General features: G+C 39.8%; 1 protein-coding gene across 1 annotated transcript in view; it reads left to right on the top strand.

Annotated features, from left to right (window-relative positions):
- Positions 1-20,658, top strand: part of MYH15 (myosin heavy chain 15) — a 182,184-nt gene that overhangs the window by 14,967 nt on the left and 146,559 nt on the right. Inside the window, 5 exon segments of the mRNA XM_060098804.1 lie at positions 1,036-1,099; positions 1,177-1,202; positions 1,205-1,274; positions 10,488-10,591; positions 11,822-11,960. Of these exon segments, the coding sequence (XP_059954787.1) occupies positions 1,036-1,099; positions 1,177-1,202; positions 1,205-1,274; positions 10,488-10,591; positions 11,822-11,960 (403 nt within the window).

The following is a 20,658-nucleotide window of genomic DNA, read 5'->3' as shown; positions in this document are numbered from 1 at the left end:
CCTTGCATGGGTATACGTCTACCAGTCTGCCTTCCCCTCTGTACCAACATCCTCATCCTGCGGGCTCTAGCCCCCTGGACTGCCTCCTTGGCTGTGTCTTGATGCACCTGGGCTCTGTCACTTCTGGGCAGACTCTGTGCCCCACTAGATCCTATCTTATGGCTTTTCATTGACAGGCCTGCCTCAGACTTCATTTTCTGCCCCCTTTTCTCTTACTTGCTACACTCCTGCACAACTGCCTTTTCTTTTGATTTCAAAACACACCAAATGTTCCTATATTAGAGCTGTTACATTAGCTGCTTACACCTAGAATCTAGAAGAGCCATGAACACACCTACTTTTCTAATGTGGTATCTCCTGTGCCTAGCAGGTTTTCTGGATCATAGCAGATGCTCAACGAATGTCTGTTTAATACATGGAAGAATATGCCAAGCAGATATTATTTTTCTCACTTTTGGATAAGAACACTGAGGCCCAGAGAGATGCTATAATGCACGCAAGAATGAACAGCCAAGGAGGCGGGGATAAATTAGGAGATTGGGGTTAATATGTATGCATAACTATATATAAAATAGATAATGAATGGGGACCTACTGTATAGCACAGGGAACTACACTCAGTGTCTTGTAGTGAGCTATAATGGAAAATAATCCGAAAAAGAATATATATATATATATATATATATACACACACACACACACATACATATATATGTATGTATAAACTGAATCACTTTGCTGTATACCTGAAACTAGTACATTTTAAATCAACTGCACTTCAATAAAAAAAAAAAAAAAGAAGAAGAAAAAAAGAAGACACAGCCAGCAATGAGCAGGTCTGAGTCTAGACTCCAGGACCACTGCTCGTCCTGATGACACTCCAGCTGCCTCTCGACATTAACTGGTGCCATCACAGACCCGTGTTGCCTTTTTTTAACTTTGGGGCAAGTAGTCACTTTGGGAGTGATGTGTGTAATGAAGCCATTGCAACTGCTTGGAATGTTTCAATAGGAGACTGTGTTCTGTGTCCACCCAGGGCAAGTTCATCGGGATGCACTTTTGTGCCAGAGGCAAGCTGTCATCTGCAGACATCGACATCTGTAAGTAGCCATAGCACTGTCTAATTACTTTTCTTCTACACCTACGTTTGAATCTTTACTCATGTCTCATCATGCAGATTTGCTTGAAAAATCCCGGGTTGTTTTTTCCAGCAGCCTGGAGAGAGGAACTACCATATATTCTATCAAATTCTGTCTGGGAAAAAAGAACTTCATGGTAAGTGTATTATTCTGGAGCTGAAGTTCATTCTAAAACAAGAGACAATAGTCAGATTACTGGAACTGAAAAAGTGCTGTTTAATGTCTCCTAGCCTCTTTAAGACTCAGTTTGTTCATCCTAAAACTTAAGAAATTGAACCAGTTATAGAACCAATGTTCTATAATTTTACATGGGTAGAGAGTAAATGCTAACACTTTTTTTCAATTTGGTAGTATTTGGAGGTGGGTAGGATGCCCAGCAGAGGTAAATGAATGTGTGTGTATGCATGTCTGCACACAGGCTTGTGTGTGTGTGTGTGTGTGTGTGTGTGTGTGTGTGTGTGTAAAAAGCACTAGATAATTTTAAAGACTTAAATTATTAAAACCACTAATCATTTAAGTGGGTGCTAGAGACAAGAGGCCAGAGGTGGGAGACATCACCAAGGTGTTTAGTGGTTAATGGGAGTTTTATAAAGAAAGGAGGACTTGGGTTGGGATATGGAGAATGGGAAGGGGATGTAACCAGAGTAATGTGTGGAGGGTATTTCTGGTAAGAGGAACAGTGTACACAATGTCAGGAAAAGGTAAGGCAAGATCAGGGAACAGAGAGACCAGATGAACTGGAGGAAAGGATTTTCATAGAGGAATAGTAGAGATTTTATTCTGATGGGGTCTGAACTCAGGAAGTTGGGAAGGTGTTGTGTGCATGTGTGTGTGTGAGTGTGTGTATGTGTGTGTGTTCCTGTGTTTTGTGGGGCGGGATGGGGTAATAGGAGGTCGTGATTTGTTGAGGGCAGTGGCAGTTAGGCTGGTGTAATGAGCAGGATAGACTGGAGGCAGAAATACTGAGGGAAGTGATTGCAATAGTCCCAGGATGAGATGACAAGACAATTGTCTAAGGCACTGTCCGTGGGAATAGAGGGCAAGGGGATGGGCTCATGGAAGAATAGAAAAGTCTAGGCAATGATAAAATGTAGAAATGAGGGAAAGTGTTGAGTCAAAAATACTCCCAAGTTTGGTAATTTGACTAGGATAAAAGTAGTGCCATGAATAGAAATGGAAAAGCAATTTGTAAGGTAAGAGAATGAATTTCCTGAATTCACTCAACAAATATTTATTGTGGGGCTTCTATGTATACACTGCTTTTTAAGCATGGAGGATAGAGAAGTAAACAAGACCCACAGGTCCCTGCCCTCGTGAGCTTACATTCTAGTATGGAAGACGGTAACAAACAAGTAAACAAAGAAATATATAATTCCAGAGAATGGTAGGTCAATAGAGAAAAATAAAGTGGGTGAGGAGATGGAGTGAAATGGGGTTCGGATGATGTTATTTTATTTTATTTTTTAACATCTTTATTGGAGTATAATTGCTTTACAATGGTGTGTTAGTTTCTGCTTTATAACAAAGTGAATCAACTATACATATACATATATCCCTAATTCTCCTCCCTCTTGTGTCTCCCTCCCACCCTCCCTATCCCACCCCTCTAGGTGGTCACAAAGCACCGAGCTGATCTCCCTGTGCAATGCGGCTGCTTCCCACTAGCTATCTTATTTTATATTTGGTAGTGTATATATGTCCATGCCACTCTCACTTCGTCCCAGCTTACCATTCCCCCTCCCCGTGTCCTCAAGTCCATTCTCTATGTCTACTTCTTTATTCCTGTCCTGCCCCTAGGTTCTTTAGAACCATTTAAAAATGTTTTTTTAGATTTCATATATATGTGTTAGCATACGGTATTTGTTTTTCTCTTTCTGACTTACTTCACTCCGTATGACAGACTCTAAGTCCATCCACCTCACTACAAATAACTCAATTTCATTTCTTTTTATGGCTGAGTAATATTCCATTGCATATATGCGTCACATCTTCTTTATCCACTCATCTGTCGATAGACACTTAGGTTGTTTCCATCTCCTGGCTATTGTAAATAGAGCTGCAATGAACATTGTGGTACATGACTCTTTTTGAATTATGGATTTCTCAGAGTATATGCCCAGTAGTGGGAGTGCTGGGTCACATGGTAGTTCTATTTTTAGTTTTATAAGGAACCTCCACACTGTTCTTCATAGTGGCTGTATCAATTTACATTCCCACCAACAGTGCAAGAGGGTTCCCTTTTCTCCACACCCTCTCCAGCATTTGTTGTTTGTAGATTTTTTGATGATGGCCATTCTAACTGGTGTGAGATGATACCTCATTGTGGTTTTGATTTGCATTTCTCTAATGATTTGTGATGTTGAGCATACTTTCATGTGTTTGTTGGCAATCTGTATATCTTCTTTGGAGAAATGTTTATTTAGGTCTTCTGCCCATTTTTGGATTAGGTTGTTTGTTTTTTTGATATTGAGCTACACGAGCTACTTGTAAATTTTGGAGATTAATCCTTTGTCAGTTGCTTCATTTGCAAATATTTTCTCCCATTCTGAGGGTTGTCTTTTCGTCTTGTTTATGTTTTCCTTTGCTATTTTATTTTATTTTATTATTATTTTTTTGGCTGCACCACACAACTTGCAGGATCTCGGTTCCCTGGCTAGGGACTGAACCCAGGTGACACGGCAGTGAAAGCCTGGAATCCTAACCACTAGTCCACCAGGGAACTCCCCAGGAGATTATATTTTAGATAGAAGGGTCAGATAAGACCTCTCTAAGAAAGCAATGTTTTGGGAATCCCCTGGCTGTCCAGTGGTTAGGACTTGATGTTCCTACTGCAGGGGCCCGGGTTTGATCCCTGGTCAGGGAACTAAGGAACTAAGATCCCGAAAGCTTCTTGGCGAGGGGGGTGGGGGGGGGGAGAAGAAGGCAATGTTTTTCTAGACACCTGAATGAGTAAGGGAACAAGTAGGCGAAGATTTCTAGGAAGAAATTTCCAGGAGGAAGTAACAGTGAGTGCAAAGGCCCTGATGCAGGAATGCATTTGGTTTATTCTTGGAATAGAACAATGGCCATCGTGGGGGGCAGAATGGAGGGGTGGAGGGGGTAATGTACGGGCAGATAGGCTGGGTCAGACCAAGCAGCACTTGCAGGTTATGATGAGAGTTTACATCTCGAGTGCTATGGAAAGTCACTGGAAGGGGAGATTGACAAGCTGATGGGATTTCAAAGGTATTGCATCTGTCACTGAGGACAACAGTACTCCCACAGGAGTGACTGTGGGATGAGATTGGAGATCCAGGTGAGCAAATTGATGGGGAAGAATCTCCCCCAGTCCATTATGCTTAGATGAAGTATGGTATAAATCCAACAGTGTTTTGACTACATGGTCTTCAACTCCAAATTGTTCTCACCAAATAGAGAAAGCTCTACAAACTGGACAGTTATTTTTGCCATGGGTGCAGGTGGTGATAAGAAAGCAGCATCTACTCTCTTTCCCACCTTCTCTCTACCTAACCCTGGAACAGGTTGTTTTTTTTTGTTTTGTTTTGTTTTTTGTTTTGGTCTTCCTTTGGCTAGCCCTGCCAAATCTAACATTCTTGACACTCATTTCTATGCTGTGCAGGGTACCTGACACATAGGGTCCAATGTGAGTGCCAGCAGTGACTGCAAGATTTTTGGGAGCATCTCTGTTTACTAATAGAACCATCTGAAGACTCTGGGCTGCTATGGAAAATTCATGCTTATCATGAATTCATGTACTTTGTTCAGTCTGTGGGCTGCTGAAATTGATTAGTGTACAAAGGCTGACATCTGGTGGTGCAAATTGGGTATTGTTAGTTCATTTGTTTATGACACCAATTGTTATTCTTTGGGGTATCTAAAAATTTTAAACTCTTTCTATTCATGGCTGCCAAAGAAGAGCTTTAGAGTGTCCTGAGGAGTGACACAAGAGGGCAGAGCTTAGCAGTATGAGGACTATGACCAAATTTCCAAAAATAGGAGCATTTGTGTATGACAAACGAATCGGGTGTGAAAAATGACAGCAGAGGCTGGCCAGCCACTGAAGGAGCCAAGGAAATGGAGTGATGTGTCACCCCAGAGCCAGTCCTCATTTAGCCTCTACCTGACCTGGAAGATCTCACCTCCCCTTTCCTTTCAGTTAAGGCTGATCCTTGTTCCAGGTACAACTAGAACCCACTTCCCCAGTCCCTTCAGATAAGGCTCCTTGAAATCCTTTAGTTCTCAACATCATCTGTATATCTTGGTCTGGCATATATCATCCTTTTTCTCTTCTTTTATTTGATTTTTTTCTTTATATTTATTTATCGTGCTCACTCTTGCTATTCAAGTGGTGTGTAAACTTCAGGAGGGGAGGTCAGGAAACAAGTCTTTGACTCTTAGACTCCTTGACACTTTGCCTAATGCCCTGAGAACTCACTCCATAAAGTGACAGTAATATACAGTGGTGGTTGCCAAGAGGTGCACCTGAGAATGTCTACTGGTGCCCCGAATGCCTCTGGGGAAGGAAATGGTCAGGGTCTGGACCTCCTATTCTGAAACATATTCAGTTTACCCTCTTTAGCCATTAGGTCTCTCTTGAACTAGTCTCATATCTTTACTCACTTTCTCCCCACTCGTTATTAGGGGGCATAAGATGTGTGTATGGTTGTGTAGATTGTGTGCTTCCCAACTCCAGAGAATGCAATTCAAACCATAGACTATGTGAATGGTTCTCTCTGGAGCTGGGCAGTGCACAACCTCTTCAGCTGTACATGCCAGCACTGAGGAACAGGTAATGACGGGTAATGTGGCATAGAGGCACTAGCTACAGAACTTCATTTGTGAGACCCTCAACTGTTTATTTTTAGCTCAGTGTCAGCTTCACTCCTTTTCATAGTGAGCACAGTCTTGGAGAACATTCAGCCATTCAGAAAGTAAAATTTAATGTCAGGATGACATGAAACAAAGCCTTGAATGAGAAAACACTCACCCTTAATGTGTTCTCTGCATCTCCTACTGGGGAGTGAGCCCTAGAAATGAACCTGTATAACGGTTGACACCTGCACTTTTTGGAATTGTGAAGCAGTTGACTTTTACCTTTAGCATCCCCTCATCCCTTCTTTCTGCCCTACCCCCATCCTTCCTGACACACTCCCTGTCCCCGCCTGCCTCCTCCCATCCTCCAGGTGCCCCAGCCTGGTCAACAATCTTCCGTGTGGGCCCTTACTGGCCTAGACAGTTCTCTCTGACTCTAATAGTGTCTCATAAAAATGCATTTAGTTTTTTTTTTTCTCATTCTCTCAAGGCCATTTCCCGTGGTAGAAAGAAATTAATTAAATAAAGGAAGCCCCGTTTACATGATACTCCTCTGAGATAACCTCAAGCCTCAAACCAATTAAAATTTACTGTTCCTTGAAAATAAGTTTTGATAAGACCCAGGGAGGGGGAGATGTTTGATCTAAAGGCCTTTCAGAGTTCCTCAGACATTCGTGCTCTGGCCTCGGCATTCTCTGGAGCCACCACTTCATGCTGAGGGCAGTTGCTCCAGTGAATGGTTACCATTGCGGCAGCCATGTTTCTGGTTGTAAGGAGATGGAAGGAAAGTCCATCGCGTGTGCTGAGTGACATCCTGAAATGATGCATCTGGAAGCGGGGAGGGGCTGAGGGAGCAATGCATACATAGCACTTGGGCTCACCATTCTGTCTTATTAGCAGCCCCCTCCTGAATCTTGGCTCTTTCCTCCACCCGGTCCTCTAGTCCTTGGGCATGTGGCGTTCTTGCCCGCTGCTCTGTCTCCCTCTGTGTTTGTCCAATGTTGAGCTTGCACAGAAGTAAGACCCTCCTTCTGTCTATGACAAAGGAGGAAATGGAATCCCGTCATGTTTATTCATACAGGTTTCAGTTGTGGGTGGCGTAGTCTAACAGAAACACTAGAGACTGTGTTTTAAATTCATTTTATCATTAATTTGACCCTGGGCAAGTAGTGAGCCTTTCTAGCCTTCTACTTTCCTATATTTAACATGCAAAAAATAATGTCAGATATAGCACATTTGATCATCATGACCAGGGTGAAAATGATCAAAAATGACATAATAAACATGAGGGAGAGTAAAATGAAAATTCTATGAAAGGTTGATCTAGAATGATCTAACAGGTAATTCGTGGCAAAGCAATCTTGGAAAGTAGATTTTTTTTTTTTAACGAGTCAGCCACTGAAACATGCCCCACCCCCTAAAGACACACGGCAGTGTTTCCTTCACTGTTTAGGAGTGTGGTTCCTCTAGCCTCCTCGAGGGAAAGGACTATTTTAGTTTTGTATCCTTACGTCCTCCCATAGCATATACCTATGGTAGAGAAAAAAGATTAAACAAATGCTTTGATTTGAAAGAAATGGAGATGATGTCTGTATCTGAGCTGTGAAGGAGGTGAAGGAACAGGACATTGTCACACCCAGATGTCTGGCCTGGGTGTGATAAGGAACCACAGAAGAGGAATAGCTTCTGGGAAGATAGGAAAACATCATCCATCTGGTTGTGGTAATGTTGGGTTTAAGCTACCTATGGCCATCCACATTGAAATGTCCAATGGGAAGTTGGAGACTAGGTCTGGAGCTCAGAAACTAAATGTAGATTTGAGAGTCATCAGTAAAATCATGAATGAACCTTGCAAAAGAATATATAGAGAGATTATTGACAGTATACAGTCTGGACAGTATTTGATACCCCTGCTGACTCCCTCTTCCTTGAAAATCCCCCCACCTTGGCTTCTAGTAGACCACCCTCCCTTGTTTCTCTCCTAAATCTCTGGGCATAGCTTTGCAGGCTTCTCTCTTTCATCCAGTCCATGACTTCAGAGTGCCCTGGGGCTCAGTCCTTGGCTCTATCTTGTGGTGATAGATCATCTAGACTGACCACTTTAAAGATCATTTCTATCTGATGACTTGCAAAGTTGGATCATGAGTCCAGACTTTTCTTTAGTATTTCAGACTGATAGCTAACTGACTCTTTTATGTCTCCACTTGGATGTTGAATAGGCATCTCAAACGTCATACCCCTACAGCCTAGTTCCTGAACTCCACCCCACGAGACCTGCTCCTACCACAGTGTTTCCCAGGTTGGCTGAAGGCATCTCCATCCTTCCACCTGCCTGGGCACAAACCCTTGGAGTTACCCTTGATCAGCCTTTCTCCCACATTATTCTCATTTGTTCCATTAGCAAATCCTGTTGACTCTACTTTCAAAACCCAAGCTTTGACTACTTCTCTCGATGTCTGTTGTTATTCTCCCAGTCAAGTACCATCATCTCCCTCCTGTATTAACCCTTTCCTGGTATCCCTGCTCCCACCCTGTCCCTCTGTCTTTAACCAGCAGCCATAGTAAATTAAAAAAAAAAATCAGATCATGTCACTTCTCTGCTCAAAAACCTGTAATGGCTTCATATCTCACATAGAGCAGAAATGCCCAAATCCTCAACATAGCCTGTGAGGCACTCTTGATGCCTCTCTGACCTCATGATCTACCCCTTCTTTGACCAACTGTAGCAACTCAAAATCCCAGGCAACCTTCCACCCCAGGGCCTTTGCATTGGCTTTTTTCTTTCTGGAACATTCTTTCCCTACTTATCCATGATTCTCTCCCATAACTCAAACTTGACCTTGTGGAGGCCTTCCCTGATCACCCTATTAAAAACTGCAACTCTGCATCTCCAACACATTTTACTCCCTTTCCCTGCTTTTATTTATCTCCATAGCAATTACTATCTTACATGTCATATATTTTACTCATTTTTTTTTTTACTTCTGTCTCCTCCTGTTGGAATATAAGCTTTATGAGGGCAGGAATGGGATCTTTTTTCACTGATGTATCCCTAAAACTTACAGTAATGCCTGGCATATTATTGGATCTCAAACAAATATTTGTTGATATAAGGTGAAGCATAAGGAAGAATATAAGGAGATTCCTGAGAAGTAGTAACATTTCAGGGACATTTGAATCACCATTGAAGTAAATACTTTAAAAAATTATTATGAATTTTATTTCTATTTAAGTTATATATTGTACTTGCATTCAGCCTGATTTCTTTTGGGCTAGCCCAATTACTTTTATCAAATAGCTTTATCAAAGTATTATTGACCTAAGTGTAAGTATTGACATGTGTATCTATGAGGTGAAACCATCACCACAATCAAAATAATGTACGTATCCATTCAAAAGTTTTCTTGTTATCTCTTGTAATCCCTCCCTCCTGCCCATTCTCACTCCCTCAAGCCCTCCTCTTCTAACCCAGTCTCTAGACAACCACTAATATGTTTTCTGTCACTAATATGCTTTCTGCAATCTATAGATTCAATTGCATTTCTAGAATTTTATAAGATGGAATCATGCAGTATATACTCTTCTTTTTCTGGCTTATTTCACTCAGCATAATTATTTTGAGATCCTTCCATGTTGTAGCACATATTCATAGTTCATTCATTTGTTTGCTAAGTAATAATAATCCATTGTGTGGATAAACAATGTTTTGTTAATTATTGATGGACATCTGAGTTGTTTCCAAATAGAGCTTCTATGAACATTCACGTAGCCCAATTTCTTTGTTTCTGAGATTTGGGGTTCAGGATAATAGAGTCTCACTTCACTGAGTGCTAAACAAAACTCAGATTGGCTCAAAAAACTTCACTGAGAGCAAGTGTCAGGCTTTAAGAGGTTAATGTGATTTGGCCACGTCGGTTGCAGATGTGCTGCTGACAGTTTGCCTTGGCTTCAGCTTGCATTATGCTTCCTGACTAAGTGAATCATGTCAGGAGTCTTAGACGTATCAGAGGTGCAGCACTGAACATAGTAGCTGATTTACGGATCCCTTGAAAGACAGACTCAGCCTCCTAATAGGGAGGACGTGATGTGACAGGATTACACTGCTAATGTTCCCTGGGTGCTGACCCCAGGGTCGGCCTGCTTCCTAGCTTTTGAAGCTCAGGCCTGTTATAATTTACAAACCACTTTTTGTCCTCTGGCCCTCAACCATGTATCTAGGCCAAATTCCTCTTTTCAAAGTTTTGCCAACATGCATTATCTGTTTTTTTTTTTGCACACCAATTCAAGCTGCTGCAATTGAATCTGCTTTCAGATTTGGCCTGCCTAGTCTTCTCTTGGGAGGCATTAACACATGACTGACAAGTTAATAGAGGGCAGAAATTGATTGCAGAGGTTTGGGTGTAGACTATGGATTTTATTTTGGCTTGTTTACAAGTATGCTGTAAGCCGTAAGAGTAAACTGTGAATATTGCTCACTTATTTTCTAAAGCCTTGTGGATTTCTTTAAGCTGTTTAACTGATGGTTTTCCCACCGCAGATATGCTCCTTGTGTCTGAAAATCCCTCTGACTTTCACTTTTGCTCTCATGGAGCAGTTGCTCTGGAGAGCTTGGATGATGCTGAAGAATTGCTGGCCACAGATGCAAGGCTTGTTAGTTATCAAAGTCTGGTAATGATAATGAGAAATGAAAGAAAGCATCTTAGATCTCCTCTCTTCCAAAGGGTCCTGGAGAAGTGACCTTCCTTCCCCTGGGGGTAGAGAGTGGAAGGAGCCCCTCCAGGACGGTTTCTGTCCAAAGTTTTATACTTATTTATTTTGTCAATATAGTGACTTCGGTACATATGGAAAAGTAGGAAGATGCTTCAACTCAGCGACAACCACTGTTTTTAGTCTTTATTTTTTTCTATTTGGGATTGTTGTTACATAGTTGTTTTGGTGGGGTTTTTTTAAATCAAAGATTATAATCATACTGCATATGCTATATACTTTGCTTTTTTCATTATTCTTAAGCATTTTTAGTGTTATTACAAACTTCATAAACATTTAAATGGATACTTAATATTTTATCAGACATTAATTCTATAGTTTAGTTAATCATTCTCCTACTGTTAGACTCAAGGTTGTGGGTTTTTTTTTTTTTTTTTTTCCTACTGTGGTGAATGTCTTTGTAGGGGAGTGCTTTTTCTATATGTCAGAGTCACCTTATGCTAGATTCCTAAAAGTGAAATTACTAGATAGGATTATGAATTTTTTATAGTCTCTTGATACATATTCTAAATTAACCACTAGAAAGATTGTACCGATTTCTATCCTCCTGGAGTGTGTGAGAACACACTTCTTACCATGTGCAGTGGCTTCCTAGGATGCTGTTCTTTGGTGACATGGTTTTTCTTTTCTTAAATACTTCCTTTTGCCAGTCTTTAAAATGTATCTGGAATAAAGCTGGGAGAACATATGGGATCCCAGAAATAAGCAACCTATCAGATATGGTGCTACTTTCTTCCATAACCATGAAAGGCAAAATAATTTAGCTCATATAGCCAGTTAATGATAGATTATTGGAAAGGAGAGGAGGTGGGCAGGGCAGCCGAGGAAAGTTCTAAAACTACTGGAAATTAAACAAGTCAAGTCATAAGCCTTCCTAATTCTCTTTTAAAGGGATAAGCAGACTGTGGGTGACCAAGCACCAACAGGGCCAATTTGCATTGCTTTGAACAGAGCTGTCACACTTCACTTAGGGGCTGTGGTGATCTGTCTCCTGGCAGCCCACAGCCCACTGAGTGGAGGGAGGTGTGACACACAGCGGGGGTGAGGTGCTTACTGCAGCCATTAGGCAAATGAAGACTTGGCCATCTGCTTCTCTTTTTACAGCAAGCCATGGACATTTTGGGCTTTCTTCCTGATGAGAAGTACGGATCCTATAAGCTCACTGGAGCCATCCTGTACTTCGGAAACATGAAATTTAAACAGAAGCCCAGAGAAGAGCAAGTAGAAGCAGATGGCACAGAAAGTAAGGATTACTTTAAAGGCATGGCATGTATGCTCTTCAAATCCCTGACCCCAGGCCTGCTCCCCTTTTCCTTGCAGTTAAACTCACCTCTTAGTTTTTGGAAAATGTTGAAATTAATCAGCAATCTCCCTCAATTGCTGTTCCCCCAAATTATTCTCTCAGCCAACATTCTGAATTAGAATCCTTGTATCTCAGAATAAGACACATTCCTTAATTAATTATTGATGATACCAGTAAATTTACTAAACTTGGGTGACATAGGATTGACTAAGATGTAGCCTGCCTTCAGCATATAGACTATTGAGAAAAACAGAAAAAGGAACAAATTACCATGAGATGTATGAAGTGGCATAATGAAGGTATGAACAAAGATCTGTAAAATTCCAAAGCAGGAGTTTCCACTGGGTTGAGAAAAAAATGGCTTCTTTTCCCTTTGTTTTTTATTCATATTCTAAAAATCTATAGTCATGCCTGCTTACCAAAAAGATCTATAATGAGTTATCTGTCTAGAATGATCATCAAAATAGAAAATCACAATTATGAAAAGAAGGAGTCATAGTCATAATTATTTCATTTAATATTAAAATTCCTGGCAATTGCAACAAAAAGGAAAAAACATTCATTCAAATCTTTCAACAAATAATTTTTAAAATTTTATATTTTTAATTGTGGTGAAATATACACAACATAAAATTTTACCCATTTTAACTGTACATATTAGTGGCATTAAGTACTTTCACATTGTTGTGCAATCATCACCACTATTCATCTCCAGAACTTTCTCATTATCCCAAACTGAAACTTTATACCCATAAAACAATAATTTCCTATTACCCCCTACCCCTAACCCCTGGAAAATTTTAGTCTACTTTCTGTCTCTATGAATTTGACTACTCTGGGTACCTCATATAAGTGCATTCATACAATATATATTGTCCTTTTGTGTCTGGTCTATTTCACTTAGCATGATGTCTTCAAGACATGTTGTAGTAAGTGTCAGAATTTCATTCCTTTCTAAGGCTGCATAACATTCCATTGTATGTATATTCTACTTTTTGTTTATCCATTCATCTCTTTATAAACACTTGAGTTACTTCCACTTTTCACTAGTGTGAATAATGCTGCTGTGAACATTAGTGTTCAAATATCTGTTTGAGTCTGTGCTTTCACTTCTTTTGTGTACATACCTAGAAGTGGAATTGCTGGATTAAATGGAAATTCTATATTTAATTTTTTAAGGAACCACCATATTGTTTTCCATGGTGGCTACACCATTTTCCATTCTCACCAGCAATGCACAGGGGTTCAAATTTTTCTACATCCTCACCAACACTTATTGTTTTCTGTGGTTTTTTATTTTTTTTTAAGAGCCATCTTAATGGGTATAAGGTGGTGGTGTCTCATTGTGTTTTTTTTTTTTAAATAGATTTTTATAGGAGTATAATTGCTTCACAATACTGTGTTAGTTTCTGTTGTACACCAAGGTGAATCAGACATATGTCCCCATAACCCCTCCCTCTTGAGCCTCCCTCCCATCATCCCTATCCCACCCCTTTAGGTCATCGCAAAGCACGAAGCTGATCTCCCTGTGCTATGCTGCTGCTTCCCACTAACTGACTATTTTACATTCAGTAGTGTATATATGTCAATGCTACTCTCACTTCACCCCAGATTCCCCCTCCTACCTGTGTCCTCAAGTCCATTCTCTATGTCTACATCTTTATTCCTGCCCTGCAACTAGGTTCATCAGTACTTTTATTTTTTAAGATTCCATATATATGTGTTAGCATACAGTATTTGTTTTTCTCTTACTGACTTACTTCACTCTGTGTGACAGACTCTAGGTCCATCCACCTCACTACAAATAACTCAATTTCATTTCTTTTTATGGCTGAGTAATATTCCATTGTATATATGTGCCACATCTTCTTTAGCCATTCATCTGTTGATGGACATTTATGTTACTTCCATGTCCTGGTTATTGTAAATAGTGCTGCAATGAACATTGTGGTATATGTCTCTTTTTGAATTATGGTTTTCTCAGGTATATGTCCAGTAGTGGTATTGCTGGGTCATATGGTAGTTATTTTTAGTTTTTTAAGGAACCTCCATACTGTTCTCCATAGTGGCTGTATCAATTTACATTCCCACCAACAGTGCAGGAGGGTTCCCTTTTCATCATACCCTTTCCAGCATTTATTGTTTCTAGATTTTTTGATAATGGCCATTCTGACCGGTATGAGGTGATATCTCATTGTAGTTTTGATTTGCATTTCTCTAATAATTAGTGATGTTGAGCATCTTTTCATGTGCCTCTTGGCTATCTGTATGTCTTCCTTAGTGAAATGTCTATTTAGGTCTTCTACCCATTTTTTAATTGGATTGTTTATTTTTTTTTTGATATTGAGCTCCATGAGCTGTTTCTATATTTTTGAGCTTAATCCTTTTTCTGTTGCTTCATTTGCAAATATTTTCTCCCATTCTGAGGGTTGTCTTTTTGTCTTGTTTATGGTTTCCTTTACTGTGCAAAAGCTTTTAAGTTTAATTAACTCCCATTTGCTTATTTTTGCTTTTATTTCCGTTACTCTAGGAGGTGGGTCAAAAATGATCTTGTTGTAGTTTATGTCAAAGAGTGTTTTCCCTATATTTTCCTCTAAGAGTTTTATAGTGTCTGGTCTTACATCTAGGTCTTTAATTCATTTGGAGTTTATTTTTGTGTATGGTCTTATGCAGTGTTCTAATTTCATTCTTTTACATGTAGCTGTCCAGTTTTCCCAGCACCACTTATTGAAGAGGCTGTCTTTTCTACATTGTATGTTCTTAGCTCCTTTGTCGTAAATTAGGTGATCACGTGTGTGTGTGTGTGTTTATCTCTGGGCATTCTATCCTGTACCATTGATCTATATTTCTGTTTTTGTGCCAGTGCCATACTGTCTTGATTACTGTAGCTTTGTGGTATAGTTTGAAGTCAGGGAGCCTGATTCCTCCAACTCCATTTTTCTTTCTCAAGATTGCTTTGGCTATTTGGCATCTTTTGTGTTTCCATACAAATTGTAAAATTTTTTGTTCTAATTCTGTGAAGACTGCCATTGGTAGTTTGATAGGGATTGCATTGAATCTGTAGATTGCTTTGGGTAGTATAGTCATTTTCACAATGTTGATTCTTCCAATCCAAGAACATGGCATATTTCTCCATCTGTTTATGTCATCTTTGATTTCTTTTATCAGTGTTTTATAGTTTTCTGAGTACATGTCTTTTTTTTCCTTAGGCAGGTTTATTCCTAGGTATTTTATTCTTTTTACTGAGATGGTAAATGGGATTATTTCCTTAATTTCTCTTCCTGATTTTTCATTGTTGGTGTATAGATATGCGAGAGATTTCTGTGCATTTATTTGTATCCTGCAACATTACCAAATTCACTGATTAGTTCTAGTAGTTTTCTGGTGGCATCTTTAGGATTTTCTATGTATAGTATTATGTCATCTTCAAACAGTGACAGTTTTACTTCTTTTCCAATATGTATTCTTTTTATTTCTTTTTCTTTTCTGATTGCTGTGTCTAGGACTTCTAAAACTATGTTGAATAAGAGTGGCGAGAGTAGACATCCTTTTCTTGTTCCTGATCTTAGTGGAAATGCTTTCAGTTTTTCACCATTGAGTATGATGCTTGCTGTGGGTTTGATGTATATGGCCTTTATTATGTTGAGGTAGGTTCCCGCTATGCCCACTTTCTGGAGAGTTTTTATCATAAATAAGTGTTGAATTTTGTCAAAAGCTTTTTCTCCATCTTTTGAGATGATCATATGGTTTTTATTCCTTAATTTGTTAATGTGGTGTATCACATTGATCGATTTGCGTATATTGAAGAATCCTTGTATCCCTGGGATAAATCCCACTTGATCATGGTGTATGATCCTTTTAATGTGTTGTTGGATTCTGTTTGCTAGTACTCTGTTCAGGATTTTGGCATCTATGTTCATCAGTGATATTGGTCTATAATTTTCTTATTTTGTGATATCTTTTTCTGGTTTTGGTATCAGGGTGATGGTGGCCTTGTAGAATGAGTTTGGGAATGTTCCTTCCTCTGCAATTTTTTGGAAGAGTTTGAGAAGGATGGGTGTTAGCTCTTCGCTAAATGTTTGATAGAATTCGCCTGTGAAGTGAATTCTATCTATCTGGTCCTGGACTTTTGTTTGTTGAAAGAGTTTTAATTATGGTTTCAATTTCATTACTTGTGATATGTCTGTTTATATTTTCTAATTCTTCCTGGTTCAGTCTTGGAAAATTGTACCTTTTGAAGAATTTGTCCATTTCTTCCAGGTTGTCCATTTTATTGGCATAGAGTTGCTTGTAGTAATCTCTCATGATCCTTTGTATTTCTGCATTGTCAGTTGTGATTTCTCCTTTTTCATTTCTAATTTTATTGATTTTCATCCTCTCCCTTTTTTTATTGATGAGTCTGGCTAAGGGTTTATCAATTTTGTTTGTCTTCTCAAAGAAGCAGATTTTAGTTTTATTGATCTTTGCTGTTGTTTTCTTCATTTCTATTTCATTTATTTCTGCTCTGAACTTTATGATTTCTTTTCTTCTACTGACTTTGGGTTTTCTTTGTTCTTCTTTCTCTAGTTGTTTTAAGTGTAGGGTTAGATTGTTTATTTGAGATTTTTCTTGTTTCTTGAGGTGAGATTGAATTGCTATAAACTTCCCTCTTAGAACTGCTTTTGCTGCATCCCATAGGTTTTGGATCATCTTTTCACTGTCATTTGTTCCTTTGTATTTTTTTTATTTCTTCTTTGATTTCTTCAGTGATCTCTTGGTTATTTAGTAGCGTACTGTTTAGCCTCCATGTATTTGTGTTTTTTACAGTGTTTTTCCTGTAATTGATTTCCAGTCTCATAGCATTGTTGTCAGAAAAGATGCTTCATACAACTTCAATTTTATTAAATTTTCTGAAGCTTGATTTGTGACCCATGATGTGATCTATCCTGGAGAATGTTCTGTGTGCACTTGAGAAGAAAGTGTATCCTGCCACTTTTGGGTGGAATGTTCTATAAATACCAGTTAAATCTATCTGGTCTGTTGTGTCATTTAAAGCTTGTGTTTCCTTATTTATTTTCATTTTGGATGATCTGTCCATTGGTGAAAGTGGGGTGTTAAAGTCTCCTATTATTATTGTGTTACTGTCGATTTCGCCTTTCATGGTTGTTAGCATTTGCCTTATGTATTGAGGTGTTCCTATGTTGGGGGCATAAACATTTATAATTGTTAATCTTCTTCTTGGATTGATCCCTTGATCATTATGTAGTGTCCTTCCTTGTCTCTTGTAATATTCTTTATTTTAAAGTCTGTTTTATGTGATATGAGTATTGCTACTCCAGCTTTCTTTTGATTTCCATTTGCATGGAATATCTTTTTCCATCCCTTCACTTTGAGTCTGTATGTGTCCCTCCATCTGAAGTGGGTCTCTTGTAGACAGCATATATATGGGTCTTATTTTTCTATCCATTCAGCCAGTCTGTGTCTTTTGGTTGGTGCACTTAATCCATTTACATTCAAGGTTATTATTGATATCTATGTTCTTATTACCATTTTCTTAATTGTTTTGGGCTTGTTTTTGTGAGTCTTTTTCTTCTCTTGTGTTTCCTGCCTAGAGAAGTTTCTTTAGCATTTGTTGTAAAGCTGGTTTGATGGTGCTGAATTCTCTTAGCTTTTTCTTGTTTGAAAAGCTTTTGATTTCTCCATCAAATCTGAATGAGATCCTTGCTGGGTAGAATAATCTTGTTTGTAGGTTTTTCTCTTTAACACTTTAAGTATATCCTGCTACTCCCTTCTGGCCTGCACAGTTTCTGCTGAAAAAACAGCTGATAACCTTATGGGGATTCCTTTGTATGTTATTTTTTGTTTTTCCCTTGCTGCTTTTAATAATTTTTCTTTGAATTTAATTTTTGTTAGTTTGATTAATATGTGTCTTGGTGTGCTTCTCCTAAGGTTTATCCTGTATGGGACTCTCTGTGCTTCCTGGACTTAGGTGACTCTTTCCGTTCCCATGTTAGGGCAGTTTTGGACTGTAATCTCTTCAAATATTTTCTCAGACCCTTTCTTTTTCTTTTCTTCTTCTGGGACCCCTATAATTCGAATGTTGGTACATTTAGTGTTGTCCCAGAGGTCTCTGAGATTGTCTTCAATTCTTTTCATTCTTTTTTCTTTATTTTGCTCCTTGGCAGTTATTTCCAGCATTTTGTCTCCAGCTCACTTATTCTTTCTTCTGCCTCCGTTATTCTGTTATTGATTCCTTCTAATGTATTTTTCATTTCAGTTATTGTGTTGTTCATCTCTGTTTGTTTGTTCTTTGGTTCTTCTAGATCTTTGTTAAGGATTTCTTGTATTTTCTCATTCTGTGCCTCCATTCTATTTCTGAGATTCTGGATCATCTTTATTATCATTATTCTGAATTCTTTTTCAGGTAGATAGTCTATTTCCTGTTCATTTATTTGGTCTTGTAGGTTTTTACCTTGCTCCTTCATCTGTGACATATTTTTTTGCCATCTCATTTTTTTTTTTATGAGTGGGATTGTGTTCCTGTCTTACTTGTTGTTTGGCCTTAGGCTTCCAACGCTGGAGTTTGTAGGGTGTTGGGTAGAGCTGGGTCCTGGTGCTGAAATGAGGACCTCTGTGAGACCTCATTCTGATGAATATTCCCTGGGGTCTCAGGTTCTCTGTTAGTTCAGTGGTTCAGACTCCGAGCTCCCACTGTAGGAGCTTCAGCCCAAACCCCTGCTCACAAACCAAGAGCTCGCAAGCCACATGGGGTGGCCAAAAAAAAAAAAAAAAAAGAGAGTGTACAATAACAAAGTAAAAAACAAAATTAGACTAGAAAACTAACAGATACATTAGAAAGAATATAAAAATTAAAATTTAGATGAATCAACAACTGGAAGGTACAACGTACCACAATAGTAAAAAAAGAGGAGGAGAGAAAAGAAAAAAAAAGGGGGGGTGAAGGCCTTAGCTGTAGAAGGTGGGGCCTAAGCAAGGGTGAGGTTTGGGCGGCGGATGGGGTGTATGCTTAGGATCCACAGGGCTGGAAAATGCCCTGGGGGCTGTGGGGGGGTTGGGGCTTAGGCTCAACAGAACAGAAGGGGCCAAGGTGTGCCTCCCGCCCCCGTGTCAGAGGGCTGGGACCTCACCTGGGAGCCCAGCAGGCTTCCTGGTTTCAAGTGGGTGAGACAAATGCCCTCTGCTCCTCTCCCGCTCCTCCTCCCGGAGGGCCCCTCCTGCCTTCCTCTTCTGATTTCCTGACCTCCCTCCTATGTCCCCAGGACCAATGCAGCCAGGGGGAGGGGGTGCACCCTGGAGGGCAGGGGACCAGCTTGGGAGCCCAGCAGGCTCCCCAGGCCTGAGTGGCTGGGGCAATTTCCTCCTCTCCTGCTCCTCCTGGAGGGCCTCTCCCACCTGCCTCTCCTGATCTCCCCAGCCTCAGGGTCACTGATCCTGTCTGACCTCCACTTCCTCTCCCCCCTCAGTACCCCCACATCCTACCAGTTCACTTGGGGGTTCCTCCCGTCTCCTTGGGCATCAGGGTCCCCCACCAGCAGCCAGAAGGTGCTCTACTTGTGGAGAGACATGCTCATTGTGGTTTTGAATTGCATTTCCTTGATGATTAGTGATGTTGAGTATCTTCATGTATTTATTGGACATTTGTATATCTTCTTCGCAGAAATATCTATTCAATTCCCTTGCCCATTTTTTGGTTGCATTGTTTGTTTTTTTCTTGTTTAACAAATAATTTTTGGGGGCAGTCTGTGTGGGGGACTATTCCTAGTGCTAGAGATATACCTATGAACAAGATATAATCCCTGTCTTGATTGTCTAGTGTGGGAGATAGACAATATATACATAAATGGACAAATATGCATGAAGTCAGAATGAAAAAAATAAAGCAGAGTAAAAGAATAAAAAATAATAGGAGTTAAGGAGTTATCGTTGATAGGGTGGTCAGAAAGTCCCCTCAGAGAAGAGGACACTTGAGCTCAGAGGAAAATACAGTAAGGAAATGTGCCCTGAATATTGTGTAAACATGTTCTATATTAATATATTAATATATGCTTTCATGGCATCTTGCTGCCTTATTTTGCTGTTTTTGTCCTTGTTCTTTTTTTTTTTTGCTTTTCCAACGCTTTGAAACAAAGTTTTAAAAATTATTTTTATTACAAAAACAAGGCATAGTTATTAGTTATAAAATACAGATAAGGGCTTCCCTGGTGGCGCAGTGGATGAGAGTCCACCTGCCAATGCAGGGGACACGGGTTCGTGCCCCAGTCTGGGAAGATCCCACATGCCGCAGAGCGGCTGGGCCCGTGAGCCATGGCCACTGAGCCTGCACGTCCGGAGCCTGTGCTCCACAACGGGAGAGGCCACAACAGTGAGAGGCCCGCGTACCGCAAAAAAAATAAATAAATAAAATAAATAAAATACAGATAAACAAATGAAGCAGAGTATCTCATACAATCTCCATGGTGGTTCCTTCTCAGATTCTTTACTGGAGCGTCCTCATCTTCCTTACTTCTAACTGCTATAAGGCTGCTGAGCTCAACTCTTGAAACTTTTCTCTGCTCATTTCTTAGCTGATCATCTCAAACTCAACATGTATAGAACTGAACTCTTCATCTCTTCCTGCCCCTTCATTTCTCAGTCTTCT

Source organism: Mesoplodon densirostris, chromosome 5 (genome assembly GCF_025265405.1).
Source record: "Mesoplodon densirostris isolate mMesDen1 chromosome 5, mMesDen1 primary haplotype, whole genome shotgun sequence".
Lineage (NCBI taxonomy): Eukaryota > Metazoa > Chordata > Mammalia > Artiodactyla > Ziphiidae > Mesoplodon > Mesoplodon densirostris.
The sequence above is the reverse complement of the archived record's forward strand: the minus strand, read 5'-3'. Positions and strand labels throughout refer to the sequence as shown.